Genomic DNA, 19591 nt, shown 5'->3' with positions numbered 1-19591 from the left:
GTCAATTTGGCACTGAGAATCCTGTTCAAAACTTAAAGAATTTCTTCAGTGCTGATATGGCACTGGTTCCGAGGTCAGCCTGGGAATGGAAAAACTAGCATTACATTTTATGGCGTGGAATATGTTTATGAACTCAGTGCATTAGAGCTGTCCTGCACACAGCCAACAAGGATTAAATCTACATTGTTCCATGTTCTGTTTCTGAGAGCGTGATGCTACAACAGGAACTGATGTTTATGATTACTTTGCTTCAGACCAGAGCTAGCTTTAAGGAATTATTAGTCCCAATCCTGGCTGTGTTGCATCTTGCAGATAAGTCAATTACATGTCTCTACAATGCCCTGCATTGCAATCAGCTCCGAGGTGAGAGACCTGTTAGCTTGGTACGCTGTTGGCCTCTGTTTCGATGTGCTCAGAGAGATGTGCCTGGTCTGGTAAGCTCACATCTTCAGTCTTGTTCGAGTATGCTGGACAATGCAGTGTAGCTAGGTCTATGCTAGATCCAAGCTGGCTACCTACAGGAGCCACTCAGGTAGTCTGTGTGGAAGGCAGTGTCCGTGTATGTCTTACAATACTTTTGTCTTTATATCTTTTTTTTTTTTCTTTTTCTCTCCATTCTGAAGTATCAGATGTGGAAGTTGATTGTGCTATATATTTTTTCTACGTTTCATTAAAAGTTGCTAGCTCCAAATTAGTCTGCAGTAGATCTAAAACTGGTAGTTTTTCATCTCATTTCTCCATTAAGAAAAAATTTTATTTTCTACTCGGTAATGTTGAACACATACTTCATTTACAAAAACTTATATTTCATTATTAGAGGTATGATTTGCAAAGGTAGACTGAAGCAATTGAAAATAGAACTGTAGATCTTGATGTTTGAATCTTTACAGATTGAGGAAGGCGTTATGGTAATGGAAGATGATTCTCCTGAGGAGGCTGTTAGTACCCCAAATACACCCCGCAACCTTGCTGCATGGAAAATCAGCATCCCGTATGTAGACTTCTTTGAAGATCCTTCCTTGGAAAGAAAAGACAGAAAGGAGAGAATTCCTGTATTCTGTATTGATGTAGAAAGAAATGACAGAAGGGCAGGTATGCAGCATTGTGGATTAATAAAATGACATTTTCAAATGAGCACAAAATTCATTCTCATATGCTGTATTCTGTTGGTTGTTTCAGTGTGTTGTGCATGCATATTTTTCTGATTTTGAAATAATGAGTTAAAATTCTGAGGAAATGTGTTTAAAATGTATTATTTGCAACTGGAGAATGACTTTTCAAAATGAATCAGTTCCATTTAAACTTCATGCCAAAGCTTGAGCATTTCCTTCTTTCCAGGAAAAAAAAAAAAGATCCTATGACTCACATTAATGAACGTCTGGGCTATTTTTCATTCACCTACTTAGAACAGCATTTCAGTTTCAAAAATGTAGTCATATACATAATGCAGTGAGTAGTGAATACATTTTAGGTATGTAATTAGGCATGCAAAAATTTCCTGATTTGGAACAATATCAACTAAAAAGCCTTTTCTGCAACCTTAAAGTATACTACTTGTACAAATTAAAATGCTTTGGTGATTAAGAAACATTCTGGCTTGCAGATAGTTTATCAGTGTCTAGATAGCATTGCATCCATACTGAGTGGAAAGAATAACATCATCCTAGGTCTGCATTGAATTATGTTAGCGAAACTAATACTTACACAGTGAGCAGAAAGTCTTTAAGGGTTATTTAGTGATGTATTTCAGGAAGAAGAATGATCAAGGTTCAAGCTGATGGTGCAGGGGGCTGTTTTCAACAGTAATATTTCTGTAGCTTACTGGTTAAATGTTTGAAAAGAGATGTAGCCTAGTCATCCCTAATGAATTTTGAAGTCATGCAGTGGTCCGTTGCTTAGAATTTAGGGATCCACTAAAGGAGATGATAATTTCCTTGCTGATGCCAATTTTTTTCTTCTTCACATTAACATGTTTTCGCTGTTGTGTTTCCACCTCCCCTCCCCCTAGTTGGTCATGAACCCGAACACTGGTCTGTCTACAGAAGATACCTTGAATTTTATGTGCTTGAGTCAAAGCTAACGGAATTTCATGGTATGTTCCCCATTTTCTGGAAAACCGCTTTCTCATTGCTGAGACTACCTTTCAGCACTGAGCTGAAATGTAAAATAATGAAAACAGTGTCTGTCTTCTTTCAAGAATAATTTAATCTGCTTGATATCTTCATTAGGTACGTTTCCTGATGCACAGCTTCCTTCAAAGAGAATCATTGGCCCCAAGAACTATGAGTTCTTAAAATCCAAGAGAGAGGAGTTTCAGGAATATCTGCAGGTATGAAACAAACTTGTGGAGGGGAGAATATTAATAAAACTAGTGCTATTAATAGAACTAATGATGCAAAGCTAATAAATGAATATCTTAAGTTTTTTGTTTCCAAGGAACTTGAAGGATTATAAAAGTGGTTCTTGTAGACATGAAACTTGTGGTTAGCATTTCACATGACTGAAAACTGGTAAATATTTTGTAAATGACACTTATCTCTAGAGTAACATAATGCTTTTTAAACATCTCTTGTTGCTATAGAGAAACTGATTTTAAAGATTGTTTTTAAGGTACTTATACTTCTCTTTCTTTCCTTGTACCTCAAAGAAACTTCTGCAACACCCAGAACTAAGTAACAGCCAGCTTTTAGCTGACTTCCTGTCTCCTAATGGAGGAGAGACCCAGTTTCTTGATAAAATGTTGCCTGATGTGAATCTTGGTATGTAATATGCTACTTTGTGCAACAAATAGTATTGCTGTAGATACTGTGATTGAATGATAGTGGTAATGTAGAGATGGACTCTTGTGTAAGGATCTGGATGTAGGAAATAAGAACGCTGCTCCTTCCAGCTGTTAAAATCATAGCTCAAGGAGCAAGATAGGCTACTTTTTCCTTGAAGGAAAAGCACATTTTGAGATGATGAGAGGAAAAAGTATTTAAGTGGTTGCTTTTGAACCTGTGTGTCAGCAAACAAGGCAATAAGATTTCTCTACCAAATTTTATGGTTCAAGAAGATTTATGGCATTGTTACAAGGCCAGTCTGGAGCCAGTCATTGTTTACAGCTGTCTTTTTTTTTTTTTTTTTTTTTTTTAATACTAATGATTCAGACTGTCTTAATTTAATCTACCTTTGGGAGTTAGTTGATTAAAAATCTGTTTAACTTAATCTGAAAATTGCAGTATTTAATATTTTTAACTTTAACTAGCGTTAAGACCTCTTTTAACGTGAGCTACTTTACAGAATTTGAGACAGCTATGTATGTGATACATACAGGCCAAATGGACCTGTTAAGAAAACAGAACTGAGAAGTTCTTGAGGTCTAATGCCAAACTTGCTGGTTAATCTTAAAAAGTGGACTGCAGTGTGAGTCTGGAGTTTGGCTATGAGTGTAGCTTTCACATGACTGTGTGCCAGAGCTGACAGTGTCTACCTCGTGGCAGTTCTGTCATGATGTAGTTACAGCACCTGTGGTTCTGGCACTGGTCCCGGAAAGCTGTTTCTGAACTAGGCCATTGTGTTTGTGGTTCTCTTGGTCGTTGGGTAAACTTGGTAGGGTGGTCGTTCTGTTAGTAAGCTAGCAAATTGTTGAATGGAATTTCTGTGGTCATCCTCCAGTTAAAGGGTTTTGTTTTGTATCAAACAAAGACCGCCCCTGTTGGTGCAACTACACGCTGTTCAAACCAGCTGATATAGCTAGGGCAATTATGGGAAGGCATTTCATATCTGACACTATGCTAGAGAACCAATGCTTCCCTCCCTTCCCATACAGGTCATTGTAGTAAGTCTCAACATTTCAGAAGGACTTTTTGTGAGAATGAATAATTTTATTATTATAATTTGATCATTCCTATGTCTTTACTTTCCTATGTAAGTTCCAAATTTGCTGTTTACATGTGGGTAGGAAAAACATTACTGTAACTGTAGTAATTAAAATGTGACTAAGCCTGGACCCTCTTACTCTTCAACATTCAAAGTTACTATGTCATATTTTGATAGCCTAATCAGCACAGAAGAAATGCTTTTTAGAACCATAGCTGTAGCCTGTCCAATTTGTAAATCTTTGCTCACCAGTATTTTCAAGACACTATGATTCCTGAGTCTCTCCAGACTAGCTGATCTCTTCAGGGCAAGAGGAGAATCTGAATTTTGTGGCTGCTTCTATGATAAATGTTTATAAAGCATGAGTTGAGTAGATACTGAGGAAACTGTGCCTGTGCTGGTGCCTATAATTGAAAATAATCATTATCTTGGGTGACAATATGTTTAAGCCTGAGCGTGTTGCTCTGCTTGCATCTCCTCTCTGCTTACATCTCCTTTGGTAACTTGTCTCCCTCTCTCTAAGATGCCTCTCAGAATACCTTACTTAAACACCAGTGCTATCCGGTTGTACAAAAGGAGATATAGCTATTATCATTAAGCCTGTAGAAAAATATTAAAGGCACACCTAGAGTGCTTTGTTTTTTGTTTTTTGTTTTTTTTAAGTAATCAGATAATCATCTGTATAGTTTTCGTATTTTAAGCATCTTTCCTTGCAAAGTACAAAGCAGTCAGTTACCTATAAGCTCAATATGTGGAAAACTTTTATTTTCATAGTTTCAAATGCCAGCTTAAAGCTGCAATATTTTTTAAACAATTGCATTATTTTAAATGAAGTACTAGACAATAAGCACACAAAACGTGGCAAAGCGAAAAGCCTTTTGTGTATTGTAGCTTAGTAATTAGTCATGACGTGTTGCTGCTGTATTAAGAAGTCTCAACAAATATTTATAAAGTTTTATACAGAGTCCTTGCTCTAAAGAGCTTGCAGTCTGAATGGACAACATGAAGGATGTAAAAACAGAAGAAAGACGGGAAGAGTTATTAGCTGGGCTATCTTAAATATCGGGCAGTAATAACAGAAGGGCCTTTTTTGTTCTTAATTATAGGTAAAATTATAAAATCTGTTCCAGGAAAGCTGATTAAAGAGGTGAGTAGGTTTTCGAGGTTGCCAACTTCTTAATTTCAATGGCTACTTTTACTGGCTTGTTAACTTGCAGGCTAGTCAAAAATTTGTTTGGAAACTGAGTTATATGGGGGGATTTCCCCTCCACCCTGCCCCGTAATTATATAACTGGCAGATCGGTCACTCTGTATGTTATTTCAGAAAGGTCAGCATTTGGAGCCATTCATCATGAACTTCATCAACTCCTGTGAATCTCCAAAGCCTAAACCAAGTAGGCCAGAACTTACCATTCTCAGTCCAACTTCTGAAAACAACAAGAAGGTACAGTAAATCTTCCTTCTTCACTTTACAGAAGTGGAGAAAATTGACCTTAATCTGAAAATGCAAGGAATAAAATTGAAAAAGCCATAAATAGAACAGCTTAACTATTTTTGTGTTATAGTCTCATACAAGAGAGAGAATGGTGGTGCAGAGAGCTTTCCCATTTTCTTGTGTACATGTTAGAGTAAATGATTTTTCTGAGTGTTTGGTTTTTTTTTTTTTTTTTTTTTAATTCTGATTGGATTTGGAGGTGAGCAAATGGAATACAGAGCCTGGGAAATACTGAGAGAAGAAGAGGGAAAGCAAAGATGTAAAATGGGGAATGTTTTCATACCTTAAGGTAGCTTCCTTTCTGAAGAACTTTAGTGTTTAAAAGAGTTGTCGAAGTGCTACAAGCCAATATTGTCAAAATGGTGGTACTTATTTATCTGCCTTTAATGAAATGTTTATGTACAGTTCAGTGATGCCTGTTTTGCATAGTAGGTCTTAACTGCAGTTGCCCTCTCTGGCAGTGTTACAGCTAAAGCCCAGTGCTTCCATTCCGACTCTTTACCTTGTTTTAAGAAAAGGTAGTTCCCTTCTTAATACACCTGCATTTGTGCCTAGACTTCCGTTAGCTTCAGGGCCTTTGACAAGAGATTAGTCTTTTAATTTCTTTGTTAGACTGCTTTAGAGCATTAATGTGTTTGTAGAATTTACTGAGCAACACTAATGTTCCTGGACCAGGATTTTGGAGATCCAGTTTCCTTTTATTTCCCTGTTACAGAATTAGTGTGATTTTGGACAGATCGTTTAACTCATGTACACTTGACCTATAATATGTTGTAAAAGAACACTGAGTGTGATACACTTTTCTACTATGTCATTTGTTTTGGGAAGAGGAGTTGAAAGTAGACTAAGTCAGCTAGGACATGTCAATCTGAAAAGTGATAACTCAGGGGTATGTGTGGTCACAGTCTAAAGAATAATGCGTGGCGTGAGGACAAGGGAATAAAGATTATTTCCTGTCTTTTCCAGTGCAAGAACTGAGGGACGCTAAATGAAGCTGGCAGGAGCCAGGTTCAAAACAAACAAAAGGTTGGGAGTTATTGTAATGGTTAGTAGATCTGTGGAACTCCTTGCCAAAAGATGACATGAATACTAGAAATTTAAACAACTGTAACATGAGACTGGACAAATTCACAAAAAGGAAATATATTCAGAGTGAATGCCTGCAGAGAAACTGCATCCAGCTCTTGAATTCTCTTGAGTTGAAAGTAGCTGGAGACTGGGCAAGTATTAGTGGAAAGTATCTCATGTGCTCGCTCTCTTCTTGCTCTTACCCCAGCATCCATTTAGAGTTCTTGTTGGTGGTGGGCAATTGAAAAAATAGATCTCTCTATCTCCACCAGTATGGCCGTTTTTATAGTAGTAAGACGTTTACCAAATTTGCAAATGCAAAGCTTTTATGCTGATTAAGTACAATGGCAGTTAGATATATTAATTAGATTAGATTTCATGTTCTAAACCTGAAATGTAAATTACAGCAGCCAGTATTGTAGTGCTAGTTCACCTGCATGCATGCATGTGCACACACAAAATTAGTAGACTTCATTTCAAGTCCTTTCTTGCGTTGGACAGTATTTTCCGAAGTTAAAATACTTTGCTATTACTGTCAATTCAGTGAGGTATCAGTGTATCAGTTTTAAAAGTCAGTTTTAGAGTTTAGACTTGAGGAACAGTACCTGCATAGTTCTTCACATGTTTTTTTATAAAGCAGCAGACAGCTACAGCGTAGTGTGAACAGTCAGTTAATTTTCTACTGTACTTACAATCTCCCAAGAAGAACTAATTTTAATACATTTAACGTACTTAAAGAAAATGTTTAAGCAACAAGTTCTTCACTTTGAAAAGTTCCTATGAAGACAGAGGTTTTTTGTGTTGTTTGCTTGAAAGACTTTTTTAAAAGATAAAAATAATTGTTTAAAGTGGTGTTCCAAACCCTTTTGGATTTGTAGAAGCTTAAAAAAATGATATTGCATTGCTCAATTAAAATATAAACTCATTTTCTAAGTGCCAGTATGTTATTCTCATAAAGAACACAGACAGAAATTCCAGCTCTGAAATGAGGTCTTGCCAATTCTTTCCAGCCTTGGTGATCGCAGGAAAGAAAACAACTGTCCACGTTGCAGTTTTCACTTTGGAATTCTGAGGTTTCTTTTGACTGAACTTAGATCTCTGCTGGCTTGGCTTATGTTTTCTGTACCTCATTTTCAGAAATAGTCTTGTGGGGGATACTCCTAATCACCACTGAGTGACTGTGCGAGTATGCACTCCAGTGGAGACATACAGTTTGGAGACATGGGTTTGCACGGTTTGAGTTAGGCATATTACTGACAATGTTTAACAACCCTGTGGTGTGTGCTTATGTCATGTGACATGTGTTTTTGTGCAGAGGACAAAAAGATGAGACTAGCCATAGCTCATATATTCCTTCTCACTGACCATTGCAAGAGTTGCAGTTGACTATTTTTCTAAGCAATTTTATTCTAGTTATCTGTTATATGAATAACTAATTGGTTCTCTGTGTAGTTTAGATTTCTTAAAAGAAATCGTTGTTTATTTTGGGACCTATTTGGTGTAAATACAAGGAAAGCTTCAGCTTTTAGTATACCTCCTACAGAACTATGATTATTATTTAATGATAAGACTCAAGACACTTTGATGAAGGATGCTGGAAGACAGTGCTATGCTCAGATACTCTTTAGGCTCTAATTACACTATACATTTTGACCAGCAGTGTCATGTATGTACAAGGCATTGAGGTGCTGACTGCTTGCCCATCTAGTTTCAAATGCCTTACCATTTCAGTTCAAATCAGGGGTGCGTTTTGGAAGCATATCTCCTGATCATCTCCACTTACCTCTTGATTCACAACAGGGAGCCATCCTGGCACTCGTGAACTGAGTTTCTTTCAGATAAAACCAAAAGGGAAAACGTCTCTAGGAATGCAGGTGCTAAGCGGTGTTGAGTCCAAAGGACTAGACCAAAGCTAGACTGAGGTAACCATCTCCTCTCCCCCAAAAAGGAAAAAAAAAATTCCTGTAGCATAGACTTCAGGTCCTCAGTCTACAGGTTCACTCCTGTTCTGCATAACTGTCTTTTTTTCTGTTAGACGCTTCCTGTGAGAACACAGGCTTATTTGGTTCTCCTCTTCCACTGAGGTACAATAGATAGTCTGTTGTACAACAGTTTTGATCTTTTTCTTGGCGTTTTCTTAATGTTGGTCTTTTTCTTAGTATGTCTTTTATGTTTCATTAATTTCAAGAGCTTGACTTCCATTTTTAGCTGGTACCTTTACATGGAATTTCCCCCTTGAAAGCCATTTTAAAAATATTTCAGAGTTATTATCACAATTCCTGTTTAATCTTAAAGATCTTGATTTTGATAACATGACAGCTTGTCTTGCTTGCCTTTCTTAGTGTAATTGCAACAGTGAGCATTATGTCATGTCTCAAATTTTAAAATGAGCAGAAACATTTAAAAGCAAAGTCATGTGCTTATATTTATCTGAATTACTGAATATAATCTCCATTCTTGTATTATATATCCACTTGTATTTTTTTCACTTCACTTTTCTCTGAGCTGAAATACTGAAAAATACAAAATATTAAATACAGATGTAATGTCTCATTGTATTGTGGCTGCTGCATACTTCCAAAAAGCATTGTTAATGACTGTAGAATGCACACGTATACTGGAACAGTACAATATATATATACTTTATAAAAAGTGTTCAGGCTCAGGTACCTTGGCATAAATTGATGAACTATTGCTTTCTGAAATGCCTTGTGCGAGAGAGAGCAAGCTTTCAAAGCCTGACAAAGAACAAGGAACCATTATTCTTAAGGTGCAAGATATTATCCATGTGCAGAGGTACATACGATATTCGAAAGTTATTTAAACTGCTCCTAGTTTGCGGTGAGAGTTAAAATAACTTTTGGAGATCAAAAAGCTTTACCCTAAGATAGTCATCTTACTTTTTATCGATTATCTGTTGGACTGCTGTTAATGATTTAATTTGGGTTGTATGGACGCTGAAACATTATCTGCATTTCACAATGGGTCACTTCGAGTTGGCACAATATGCGTCACCTTTGTCAGCTTGTGGGGATATCTAAAAAATATTACGCTTGTTTAAGTTGCACTAATTCAACTACAGTCTTCCAGTGTCCTAGTTTCAGTACCGAGGGGGTGTGTAGTCCTCAGTTTACACGGGGTTCTGTAAACAACATACCAGGCACACTTGCATACAGTAGGCATGATTAATTATCTCTTCTTTTTAGCTTTGTTACTTTCCTGGATACCAGTCAGCAACCAATACATTAACCATATTTGCTTCTTCGTGTAATTTATGTAGTAGCTTGGTATTGTTTAATCTGAGTGAAATCAGAGCTAGCAAAAGGGAGGTACTAAAGAAGTGCAAGTCAAAACCGGAGTCATGCCAAATTTCCTAGTCCAATTTTTCCTGAGAAAGGAAAGCATTCTGTGTAGACACTTGCATGATTTAGTATGTTATGATGCAGAAGTTTTATGGCTTTATCTCTTACAGAGAGAACAACACTACTGAAAGTAAACCAAGTATAAGCAAATTACTAGTCATTCTTTGGAACTATTTTTAAGTTGGGAGTGCTACAAAAAACTCTTATCTGTGTGAGTAGGAGTCTTCTCAGTCTAAGCAATACTGTAATTACATTGTTTTTGCTTCTGGCCCTGGGATATTTTTGATAGAAGCTTAGCATAAACTCTTTTTTCATAATGTAGCAGAATTATGCAAAAGTTCTTCTGATCCTTAGGTCCTCCATTTTGAGGATAATTTAAAATAAACTAATGGCTATTGTTAGGGATTGCCAAACCTGGAGAGTTTCAGGGCTCAGAGGACTCCTCCTTTACAACTGCCAGAGCCCACAGATTGCGGCAGGGCGGGGGGTTACTGCCATTGGGTATTGGATTCATTACAGGATGCAAAGGAGGAACATCTTGGGATTGTACAAGACTTACAATGTGAAATTTGAGGGAAGAACCAAAGGCAGAAATCAAGGTGATTTGAGGAACATCAGGAAAATAAAAGGATAACAGGCTAAAAGGGGCTGGTCATAAGTAACCAGGCTGCTGGTCAGTGCGCTTGTCTGGCCATGCCCTGTGCCGGATCCCCCTGGTCTTTCCTGTCTTCTCATTAAACTCTTGTTTGCAGCTGTTGTGCCGGGTGAGGGGCGCTCTCCTGTGCCCGTGTGTGTCTGGAGGTCTAAGCGCCAGCCACTGACCTTGGGGACCGTGGGTCAAAGGGGCCCCAGTGCCTGGGGATCCCACCACAGGAGAGACGGGGTGAGTGAGGGGTCTGTATGTGCCAGGGGCTGGAGAGACCGGAGGAAGCACGTGTTGTGTGGCACGTGTGTCAGCGTGTAACCGCTAGCAAACACCGAGGCGGACTGGCTCACAAGTGGGATAAGCAGCTGGGGAGCCGGGTGTGGAACCGGCCGTAGATCTGGGCCAGGTACCGGCAAAGCAGAGGGCCTGCGAGTGGCTCCCAGAGGGCCCGGGAGGTGCAGCCAGCTACTGGGGGGGACCGTGGGGCCTGGGGGTCGGCAACTGGTGGGGTCATAAGTCTGGACCAGCTACCAGAGACCCACCTGCCCATGGGTCTGGGTGAGAGGCACAGGGAGGCTGGGGGTCTAAGGCAGCTACTGCTACTCACTCAAGTTTTGACTTGTACTTCCTTAGGGCCTCCCTTTTGTAAGCACTGAATTAGTGCATATCTCCAGGCAGTGACTGGAGTGATCCATATTTGTATATATGTATATATACACATATATTATACATATTCCACTGGGCTTTCATCCTGATCAGCCAGAGATGGAAACAGGGTGAGACTATTAGCGGTGTCTCTGTTTGCATGAGCGCTCTGCTCTGTCTGTGTTGATTTGTGCAGCCAACTGTATATGTAAGTATTTGTGTGTGTGGTAGGGGGTGCGTACTGTGCCTGGGCCTATTGAGATGCTCTCAACAATGCTCTCTGCCTTGCTTCCGGCTGGACATGGAGCTGCTGCAGCCTTGCCTCTCTCAGGCTGCCCGCTTCAGCAGCTCCTAACACTTACCTGTGACCTCCTTCGCTGAATGGGAGAAAAGATCAGTGGGATTTTTTTGTTTTAATTTTACCATCTGGAAGAGTGAATAGATTCAGCACATTAAAGCTTGCTAAATTCAGTAATTCTTGTATATATTAAAAACCTATATTAAAGCTATGGGAAGTAAAAGTACAGAATGTAGTTTTGCAATGGATAAAAATCATCTGTCCATCACTAGTACTAGGAAAAGACTTTAATTTCTCTTGAAAAATGAAAAGAAACCCCAAACTTGGGTAACTTTGGTTTCATAAAGCTATTGTCATAAATAATCAAGCTGGCAAGAAAAGTTGGGGTTTTTTGTTTTGTTTTGTTTGTTTTTCTTTGTGTAGAAGTTGAAGTGCTTTGTCCAGAACCTGATGTATTTATTTCAGAATTGAAACCAACATGGATGTCAATGATTTAGGGCTGACAAGGACTCAGATCCTTTATACCCCTCAGTAACAGAACAGGGTGCATCAAAGGAATCAAAGCCTTTATTAAAGGAGTCTATATGGGTGAAGATGACGATATCAAAAGGGCTTACGAATTAATGTCTCTGCAGCACTGCTACTGCATTTTGAATGCAGGTATTCTGATTGTTGGATATCTTGACATCTGACAATTTTTTTCCCCTTGGAAAGTGAACAGCTTATTTAAAAAAAATTTAATATAATGGAAAACCTGTCAGTTCTTTGAAAGCTCTGAAAAAAATCTTACCTATCTCTAATTAAAAAAAAAAAATCTGGTTATTCTTTTGCCTTTGAATGCAATGGTTTCAGTATTACATTTTTGTTTTTAGCTTTTCAATGACCTATTCAAGAACAATGCAAACCGATCTGAGAATACAGAAAGACGACAAAATCAGAACTACTTTATGGAAGTGATGACCGTAGAAGGAGTGTATGACTACTTAATGTATGTTGGTAAGAAGTGTTTTTTTTAATTATTTTTATACTTCATGCGAAATATGAAGTTCAGCTTCTTTGGTAAGAGATAAAATTCTATTGTAGTGTTCTTATATTCAGCACTTGCAAGCTTAACAATATGCAAGTTAGGAATACACTCATTCTTTAAAGGATGTTACTGCTGTGCATGCCGTAATTTACCTGTCATTATTGCTCAGTTGTTTTGTTATATCCCTTTCTGTATCTCAGAATATGAGCTTATGGGCATAGGTCCCTTCCCTTCTCACATGTGCCTAGGCTGCTTGTATGCTCTGGGCACCAATTAATAAAAATAATGAAGAAAATATTTGGTAAGTAAGCTAGAGCACTGTGCGTTTTTCAGAGTTGCGCAAATAAAAATATTATTTGCTTATTTGCTTTTTTTTTTCTTTTTTTTGGTAAGTGAATCCTTTATCATTACTGTTAGGAGAATCTTCTAAATGTGTTACCATAACTTTGCAGGTAGGGTAGTTTTTCGCATTCCTGACTGGCTGCATCACCTCTTGATGGGAGGAAGAATTCTCTTCAAAAATACATTGGAACTGTACACAGACTACTATCTGCATTATAAGTTAGAACAGCTATTTCAGGAGCACCGTTTGGTTTCTTTGATAACACTGCTGAGAGGTTAGTAAAGGTTATGTCTTTGATGTAAAAGTGCCACTCTAGTTTGATATTTGAAATCCCTTCTGTTAAGTTTCCAGGTACTCTCCAAACTTCATCATATTTGACTAAAGCCAAGGGTGTTTTGGAAATCAAGTAGGAAGAAAGTTCCCAAAAGTTCAAGCTGCTGAAAGATGTTGTTAGCCATGTTGTCTGTTAATGATGACTTACCACAGAAAAAAGGATTGTGAACAAAATTTGCTAAGGTTTGCGGAGGACAAGAAAAAGAGAGTAAAGGTTGTTCAGTAGATCAAGTGTTTCATGCTTTCTTTAAAATAAATTAATTTTCATTTGTGCCCTGCATCACAGTCTTATTTTAAATTATTGTTAGCTTTTCGTATCCTTTGTTCTGGTGGACTTTTGAGAGGGCCTGAATATTTTTGACCTTCAAATAAGGGAAGGGGAGGGAGATTAAAAAATGACCTCACTTCACAACTGTAGAGAAGCATTATATGACCACACTCTAAACTAAATGGCACGTCTGGTCAGAGCTCTAGTATCAAGACCAGCTCTAGCAATTTCAGTCCAAAAAGAGATCTTGTGAAAGACCAAAAAAAAAAAAAAAAAGGGGGCAAGTGTTTAGTGCCTAATAGCCTAATAACAAAATTGAATGCCTAATGTTACTTACAAACAACAATTTTTGATTTTTTTTCAGTCCTAGGTGAATCTGAAACTTTTGACAATTCCAGACAGTACTTTAGGGCAAGGTATAATTACTGCTTATGCTTCTGAAAGTGTAAGGGAAACTTTAAGTAGGGAGACTATAACTAAGCTAAAGTAGGATTGATCCAAACCTAGAAGATAATGCTTTAAAAATATAGAAAGAATGGAAACAAACTGGTAAAAAGATTATTGTCCTCCAAACTGAGATATTCTGGATTTGATTGGGCTGATGTGATCTGAAGACACGTCAGAGACTATTAACTGGCAAGGCTAGAATTTACTTGCGGTTAAGCTCATACGGAAAAGAAGCTCAGCTTTGAAGCCATAATGCAAAACAGGTTTTATATGATAAATGTGATAACATAGCTGCCTAAAGACGGTTTCTTCAATGTTTCTTTGCAGATGCTGTGTTCTGTGAGAATACTGAACCTCGCTCTCTCCAGGATAAACAGAAGCGCGCAAAGCAGACTTTTGAAGAAATGATGAGATACATTCCAGGTTCTCTGTTTGATGACTTTTTTTATGAGTATGGTTAATTGTTCAAGCAGACACATAGCTCAAATGCAGCAGTGTTTGCTTTCCAAATCAGATAATACTTTATGCTGCTGAGGTCTTAGAGTTGACTAAGATATTGGTACCTAGCTGTAAAAAAAAAAAAAAAAAAAAAAGCAAGACTTCAGTTTTGTCTCTTAATTAACTATTACTGAGTAAGGTTGTGGTACAGTGATTAATAAAGACATGCTAGAAATCAAGAGCTTTACGTACTTAAATGTACTTAAAACCATGATTTGTTCATCTTTAGTACGCACCTAAGGTTTGTATTTTACCTGGATGAAGATGAAAACTGAGTTAAAAAGGGGGGGAGGGGCAGAAATACTGTGAAGCTAGAAGCTAAACCTGAGCTCTACTTACACTATATAACTTAGGGAAGAGGGGTCCAGCCTATTCCACATTATTCAGAAAGTAATTAAAAAATCCCAGCTTATAGCTTATTAAACAAAGCAATAGGACAATAAGTTGACCTTTTAGAAAAATATATTAATGGCTTAGCTGTGCAGCCCTGAAATAAAGGGCAAAGAGGAGGAAAAAATTTGTATTTGGTTTACGAAATATATGTCCCATTTACCAAAGGAATATTTTTCCATTTACCACTTAGGAGGGATAAAATTTTAACTTTTAAACATTTATTAATTTATTTATTACTAGTGTTCAAGAAAAACGCACTGAAGTGGAATTGTGGAGTTATTTTTATGTCAACTCAAACCAGCTGTTATACTATAGCTGCGTTGTATAGCTCTTTTGCAGTGCTTGCTAATGACTTCTGTATCTGTTGGTGACATCTCATCTAGATTTAATAGGCAAATGCATTGGGGAAGAGGCTAAATATGAAGGCATCAGGCTTCTGTTTGATGGAATGCAGCAACCAGTGCTCAACAAGCAGGTAACTCGCAACACTTGAGAAACTTGCCATTTACCACAGTATTTGATAGACGGGGAAGTTCTCATTCAGAGTAAAAATAAAATAAAATAAAAAGCAGTAGCATTGCCTTTTTGTTCTTAATGGCTGACCAATACTCTTCTCTGACATTTGTTTTATTTTATTTTAGTTAACTTATGTTCTCTTGGACACTGCGATTCAAGAACTCTTTCCAGAGCTCAGTAAGGTATGTGCGAAGTCCAAGAGTTGCAGATAAATTCTTCAAGCTACTAGTGACTCTGGTCATTGGTGCATTTTTGTTCTTGATTCCTTGTAGTAAGTTTAATTTTTTTGGCGAATTTGTTTTTTACTAATCTGTTGAAGTCTTTTTAAATTTGAATTATTTACGTTTTTGCTAGTTAGATCTTTCCAGATCCATTTTGGCCCATTTGTCTAACATGCACTCAGTCTGGGGTTCAGAGTCAGTACCCTCTAGCAGAATTGGGCAGAGAGCAATGAGTTGTTAGGATCTCTGTGTCTCTCTTTTTGATTGATTGCCTCCATTCTATTTCCTGCATTTGCTGTCTTTAGGAAGTGAATTCTGCACACCAAGTTCAGGTTGAGCTTCAGCATTTTTCTCAAAAATACTTGGCAGGGGGTGTCTTCACTAAGTTTAGTCACTGCAGTGTTAACACTATGCAGATAAAGGAGAGAGAATTCACATGCTATATAAATGCTTATCATTGTGTATATTATCCATCAGATATTTGTACTTATATAAAACTTCCTAAAGTGTTTCATGGTAAGTTTACAATTTAGTTTCCATGGTAAATGGGAAATGTTAGCTACCTAACCAGATTAAAAAAAAAAAACAAAAAAAACCCACACCCTTCACTTATGATTCAGATTTTGGTTGTGCAACTTCTGAGTCATGGAACTGCAGAATGCCAGCAATGATTTGTTTTGCATGATAAACAGAACCAAGTGACAGATGTCAGAATGAGCTATGGCACCTTCCCTTGTTCTCGCTGAAATGAGACAAGTTTAGCAAGTTTAATCCACTTTGTGCATCCACTCTGTAGTCACCTCCTTATGTCAGTGTTCAAAAAGTTAAAACCAAAAAAAAAAAAAAAGAGCCAACTAGGAGAATGAGGAAGTAGGTTAGTGACTGGTATGCTGCAGGAAGACCTGATTTAGTCCCCTGAACTGTTTCTGTATCCCAACAGTAAACAATGTATCTACACAAATATTGACCTGTCTTCGGTTAATGCTGAAACAAGTTAAAGGCTTTGTGCGTTAAATGTTCAAATAATTTTTAAAGACTGTAAACCTGCCTTTTTTCCTTTGTATGTATTTTATGGGGGAAAATATTTTTTTCCTCAATAACAAAACAAAATATGATGTAATGTAAGGTAGCATTAAAGTTTTTATTTATTAATCCATCCTTTCATTCCCTGTAACTGGATGATGCTGCCTGACTGCTCTGCAGTGTTTCAGAAAGCTACCTGCTGAGGAGGGAGTTTTGATGCTACCTTCAGTCCCAAACAGCAGAGCTGAGATCTGGGCTCTCCCTGTCCCATGCAACTGAAGCTGATGAGGGAGACAGAGAAGGAAGATTTACTGGCCCAGATTTCAGTGGAGGAAAGGAAGGAAGGATCTTTCAACCAGGAATTCCAGCTATTTTCCTCTTTTAGACATATCAAGAGTATAAAACAAAACAAAGTACTGCCTTCTGTGATCTTTTAAGGTGGGACCTGTTAGTGAACATAATAGGACTAATGATGGACTGAGTGAGGCAGCTGAAGAAGGATCAGTATGAAAAGACAAATGCAAGGTGGAAAGAGAGAGTATGGGTAAGGGGGTAGATGTTTTCCATCTGGAGCCCAGAATACAGAAAAAAGAAAGGAAGAAAAAGGGAGAACTGGTTGATTCCGAGGTGGGAATCACACTTTAATTCCCTTTCCCCTCTGTTTCTGCTCTCCAAGAATCACTATGAACTGACTGTGAAGACATCTGGGAATAGAACTCTGTTTCCTGAGGACATTTAAAATGACTAGTTCGTATTTAGTTATCAGTTATATTTCAAAAGATCACTTCAGTGGCCATCCCTTCTGCTCAACAGAGACTCTTCCTTTCTGAGCTACTTGTAGTAAAATGTGTTCATAGTTACAGTAAAGAATAGACAAATATTTCAGACTGGTCAGTATTTAAAAAGAAAACCGAGCATCCCGGAATTTTTTTTTTAGCACTGCTCCCCTCAGCGACAGTAACTGTCATGGGGGAAAATTTCTGTTAGTGGGGATGTCAGCCTGCTTTCCACTGGAATGAAAAGAATGGGTTGTATTCCTGCACGAGATGATTTTCAAGAATGCTTTTTTGAAGCATTGTCATTCAAAAAAATACAGTATTGGTATTTTGTTTTTGAAAAGATTATCTGAAATGGTCAAAAACCAAAGCTTTTAAGTATGTTTTAAGAATCTGCATGTTTTGTAATGATGCTTCCAGGTAAAGTCATGTGGTAGCTATTTATCTCTTCTTATTAGCTGCTACTCATTAGATCTGACATCTTAAAGTTATATCTGGGTACACTTAACCATTATGTATATATAGGGGATCATTTCAGATGTGCTGTATTTAACTGCAGCATGCATAAGCACAGAGGTTCTAAGGAGAAGAGGTGGAAAACAGTGTTACGTAAATTTTGCTTGTGATACAATGTACAACCACACTCTTGGAAGTCTGTTCAGACAAGATAAAAGGAAAAGGGACAGCTGAGACAGGAAAAGCATTCCTAGCAGAGGAAGGAAAGAAATACTCTTAAAAAATACCATGCTAATGCTTTCAGAGCAGAAAATTGATTGTTCAGAAATGCGTGTCAGGCAGTTAGGAACAGGGAGGGGAGAACTTCTAGAGAAAGAAGAAAATACCTACTTTAAGAAATAGTAAAGCACTAGCTTTCCTTTCTGTTCTTTCCGATTTCTGGTGAATGTTTTCAAGCATTATTAATCACTGCAGCCTAACTCAGTTGTTTCTATGTAAATACACATTTTTATTCTTAAGTCAAATTTCTCTCAACTACCATTTGACAGGGCCCGAAGGAAGCTAGCTCTGTGTCATCTTGGATGTGAATGTGAGGATCTTGCTGAACACCTAACAGAAACTTCTGCTGTGCGCTAACAGAATGTATATGTGAAATTTTAGCCTTGCATTGTATATTTTCTTGTAAATATGATAAATTAAGCTCTAAAAACCTCTTTATGCAATAAAGACATTAAAATTTAATATCAGTTACAATTTAATAATGCATTTGTACTTTTTATTTAATCTTTTTTAGCTGTTATAAGTAAAAGTCAAACTCATTTCCCAAAAATCTCTGCATGAGAAAGTACAGGGTAATATGAAATAAGAGTGCTGGGAGACCAGGCTTCCTGTGCTTTGTTAAAAGCGTAACTGTTGTCTTCCTTAAAGGATATTTAGAAAAATTGTCTGGAAGAATTTGTAAAGTGCTCCTGTTAAGGTGTTTTTAAATGCCTTGACAAATCTTAATCATTTACTTAAACAGAGATGTGATTGAATCTATTGCATACAAATCTCAGAATCTCTTATCTCTGGCCTTCATGATTTCCATGGACATGGAAAATATAGCACATGTTTCAGTTGTTCAGTTTATTTAGCATCTGACCTTGAAATTTAAAGCACTCTTAAAATAACAATGGGTGTGAAGTGTTTTTTTTTGACTTTACCTTAGCTTTTATTTTTTTCTGCCATTTCTTATCTGGGTTTGTGATTTGGGTTCTTTTTTTCCCCGGACATCCTCTTTAGAGGCTTAGAGAAGAGGATGTGAATCTGTTCTTAGTATTTTCTAAAAATTGATTAGAATAAAAATGTGTGGAGGATTTTCTTCCTGTAAATCTTAACTTGTTGGCCCTAGACTTTATAAAAGAGACTTTAAAAAGGACTTTTTTGCATGGATTTGTAACATGTTTTACTTGCAGAACAATACAGATGTTTTAACAGACTTTCCCTGAGATTTTTTTTTCCAGACAATGCCTATTTTTTTCCTTTTGCAGACAGACCAGAGTACACTATTCTAATATAGTATTAGTGGTTTTTGTCAACACAACTTGCTTTTTTTATTTATATTGCTGTCGTTCACTTTTTCTTTCTGTTTGTCAGAGGAAGGTAAAAATATTATTTCTCTCTGGGTATGCTGAAGGAGTCTTCATACCTACTTTCTAAAACAAAGATGTGCAGATACAGTGTAGTCCATAAATGTAGTCTGTGCTACTGTTTTACGTTGTTTTGGGGAATACTCTTCTGTTAAGACCTTTACGGGCTGGTATTGAAAAATCATCAATGTCATGTTATACCTGGCAGTGTCAAGTGCAGTTGTTACGTGTCTCCCAGCTTCAAGTACTTTGAGGCACAAATGTGCCTGTTCCAACACAGCTTAGCT

General features: G+C 37.4%; 1 protein-coding gene across 12 annotated transcripts in view; it reads left to right on the top strand.

Annotated features, from left to right (window-relative positions):
- Positions 1-18417, top strand: part of SNX14 (sorting nexin 14) — a 65730-nt gene extending 47313 nt beyond the window's left edge. For 6 of the 12 annotated variants that reach the window (XM_068937704.1, XM_068937701.1, XM_068937699.1 and 3 more), the window contains 12 exons: positions 891-1092; positions 2009-2092; positions 2229-2329; positions 2648-2759; positions 4968-5008; positions 5186-5305; positions 12248-12371; positions 12855-13019; positions 14121-14216; positions 15068-15159; positions 15326-15382; positions 16625-18417. In XM_068937704.1, coding sequence (XP_068793805.1) covers positions 891-1092; positions 2009-2092; positions 2229-2329; positions 2648-2759; positions 4968-5008; positions 5186-5305; positions 12248-12371; positions 12855-13019; positions 14121-14216; positions 15068-15159; positions 15326-15382; positions 16625-16723 — 1293 coding nt within the window. In that variant the 3' untranslated portion in view covers positions 16724-18417. The remainder of the gene's footprint in view (positions 1-890; positions 1093-2008; positions 2093-2228; positions 2330-2647; positions 2760-4967; positions 5009-5185; positions 5306-12247; positions 12372-12854; positions 13020-14120; positions 14217-15067; positions 15160-15325; positions 15383-16624) is intronic. The other 6 variants (XM_068937703.1, XM_068937702.1, XM_068937706.1 and 3 more) reach the window with 1 other exon arrangement.
- The last annotated feature ends 1174 nt before the right edge of the window (positions 18418-19591 follow it).

Source organism: Struthio camelus, chromosome 3 (genome assembly GCF_040807025.1).
Source record: "Struthio camelus isolate bStrCam1 chromosome 3, bStrCam1.hap1, whole genome shotgun sequence".
Taxonomy (NCBI): domain Eukaryota; kingdom Metazoa; phylum Chordata; class Aves; order Struthioniformes; family Struthionidae; genus Struthio; species Struthio camelus.
Note: the sequence above shows the minus strand (reverse complement) of the source record. Positions and strands in the feature narration are given on the sequence as shown.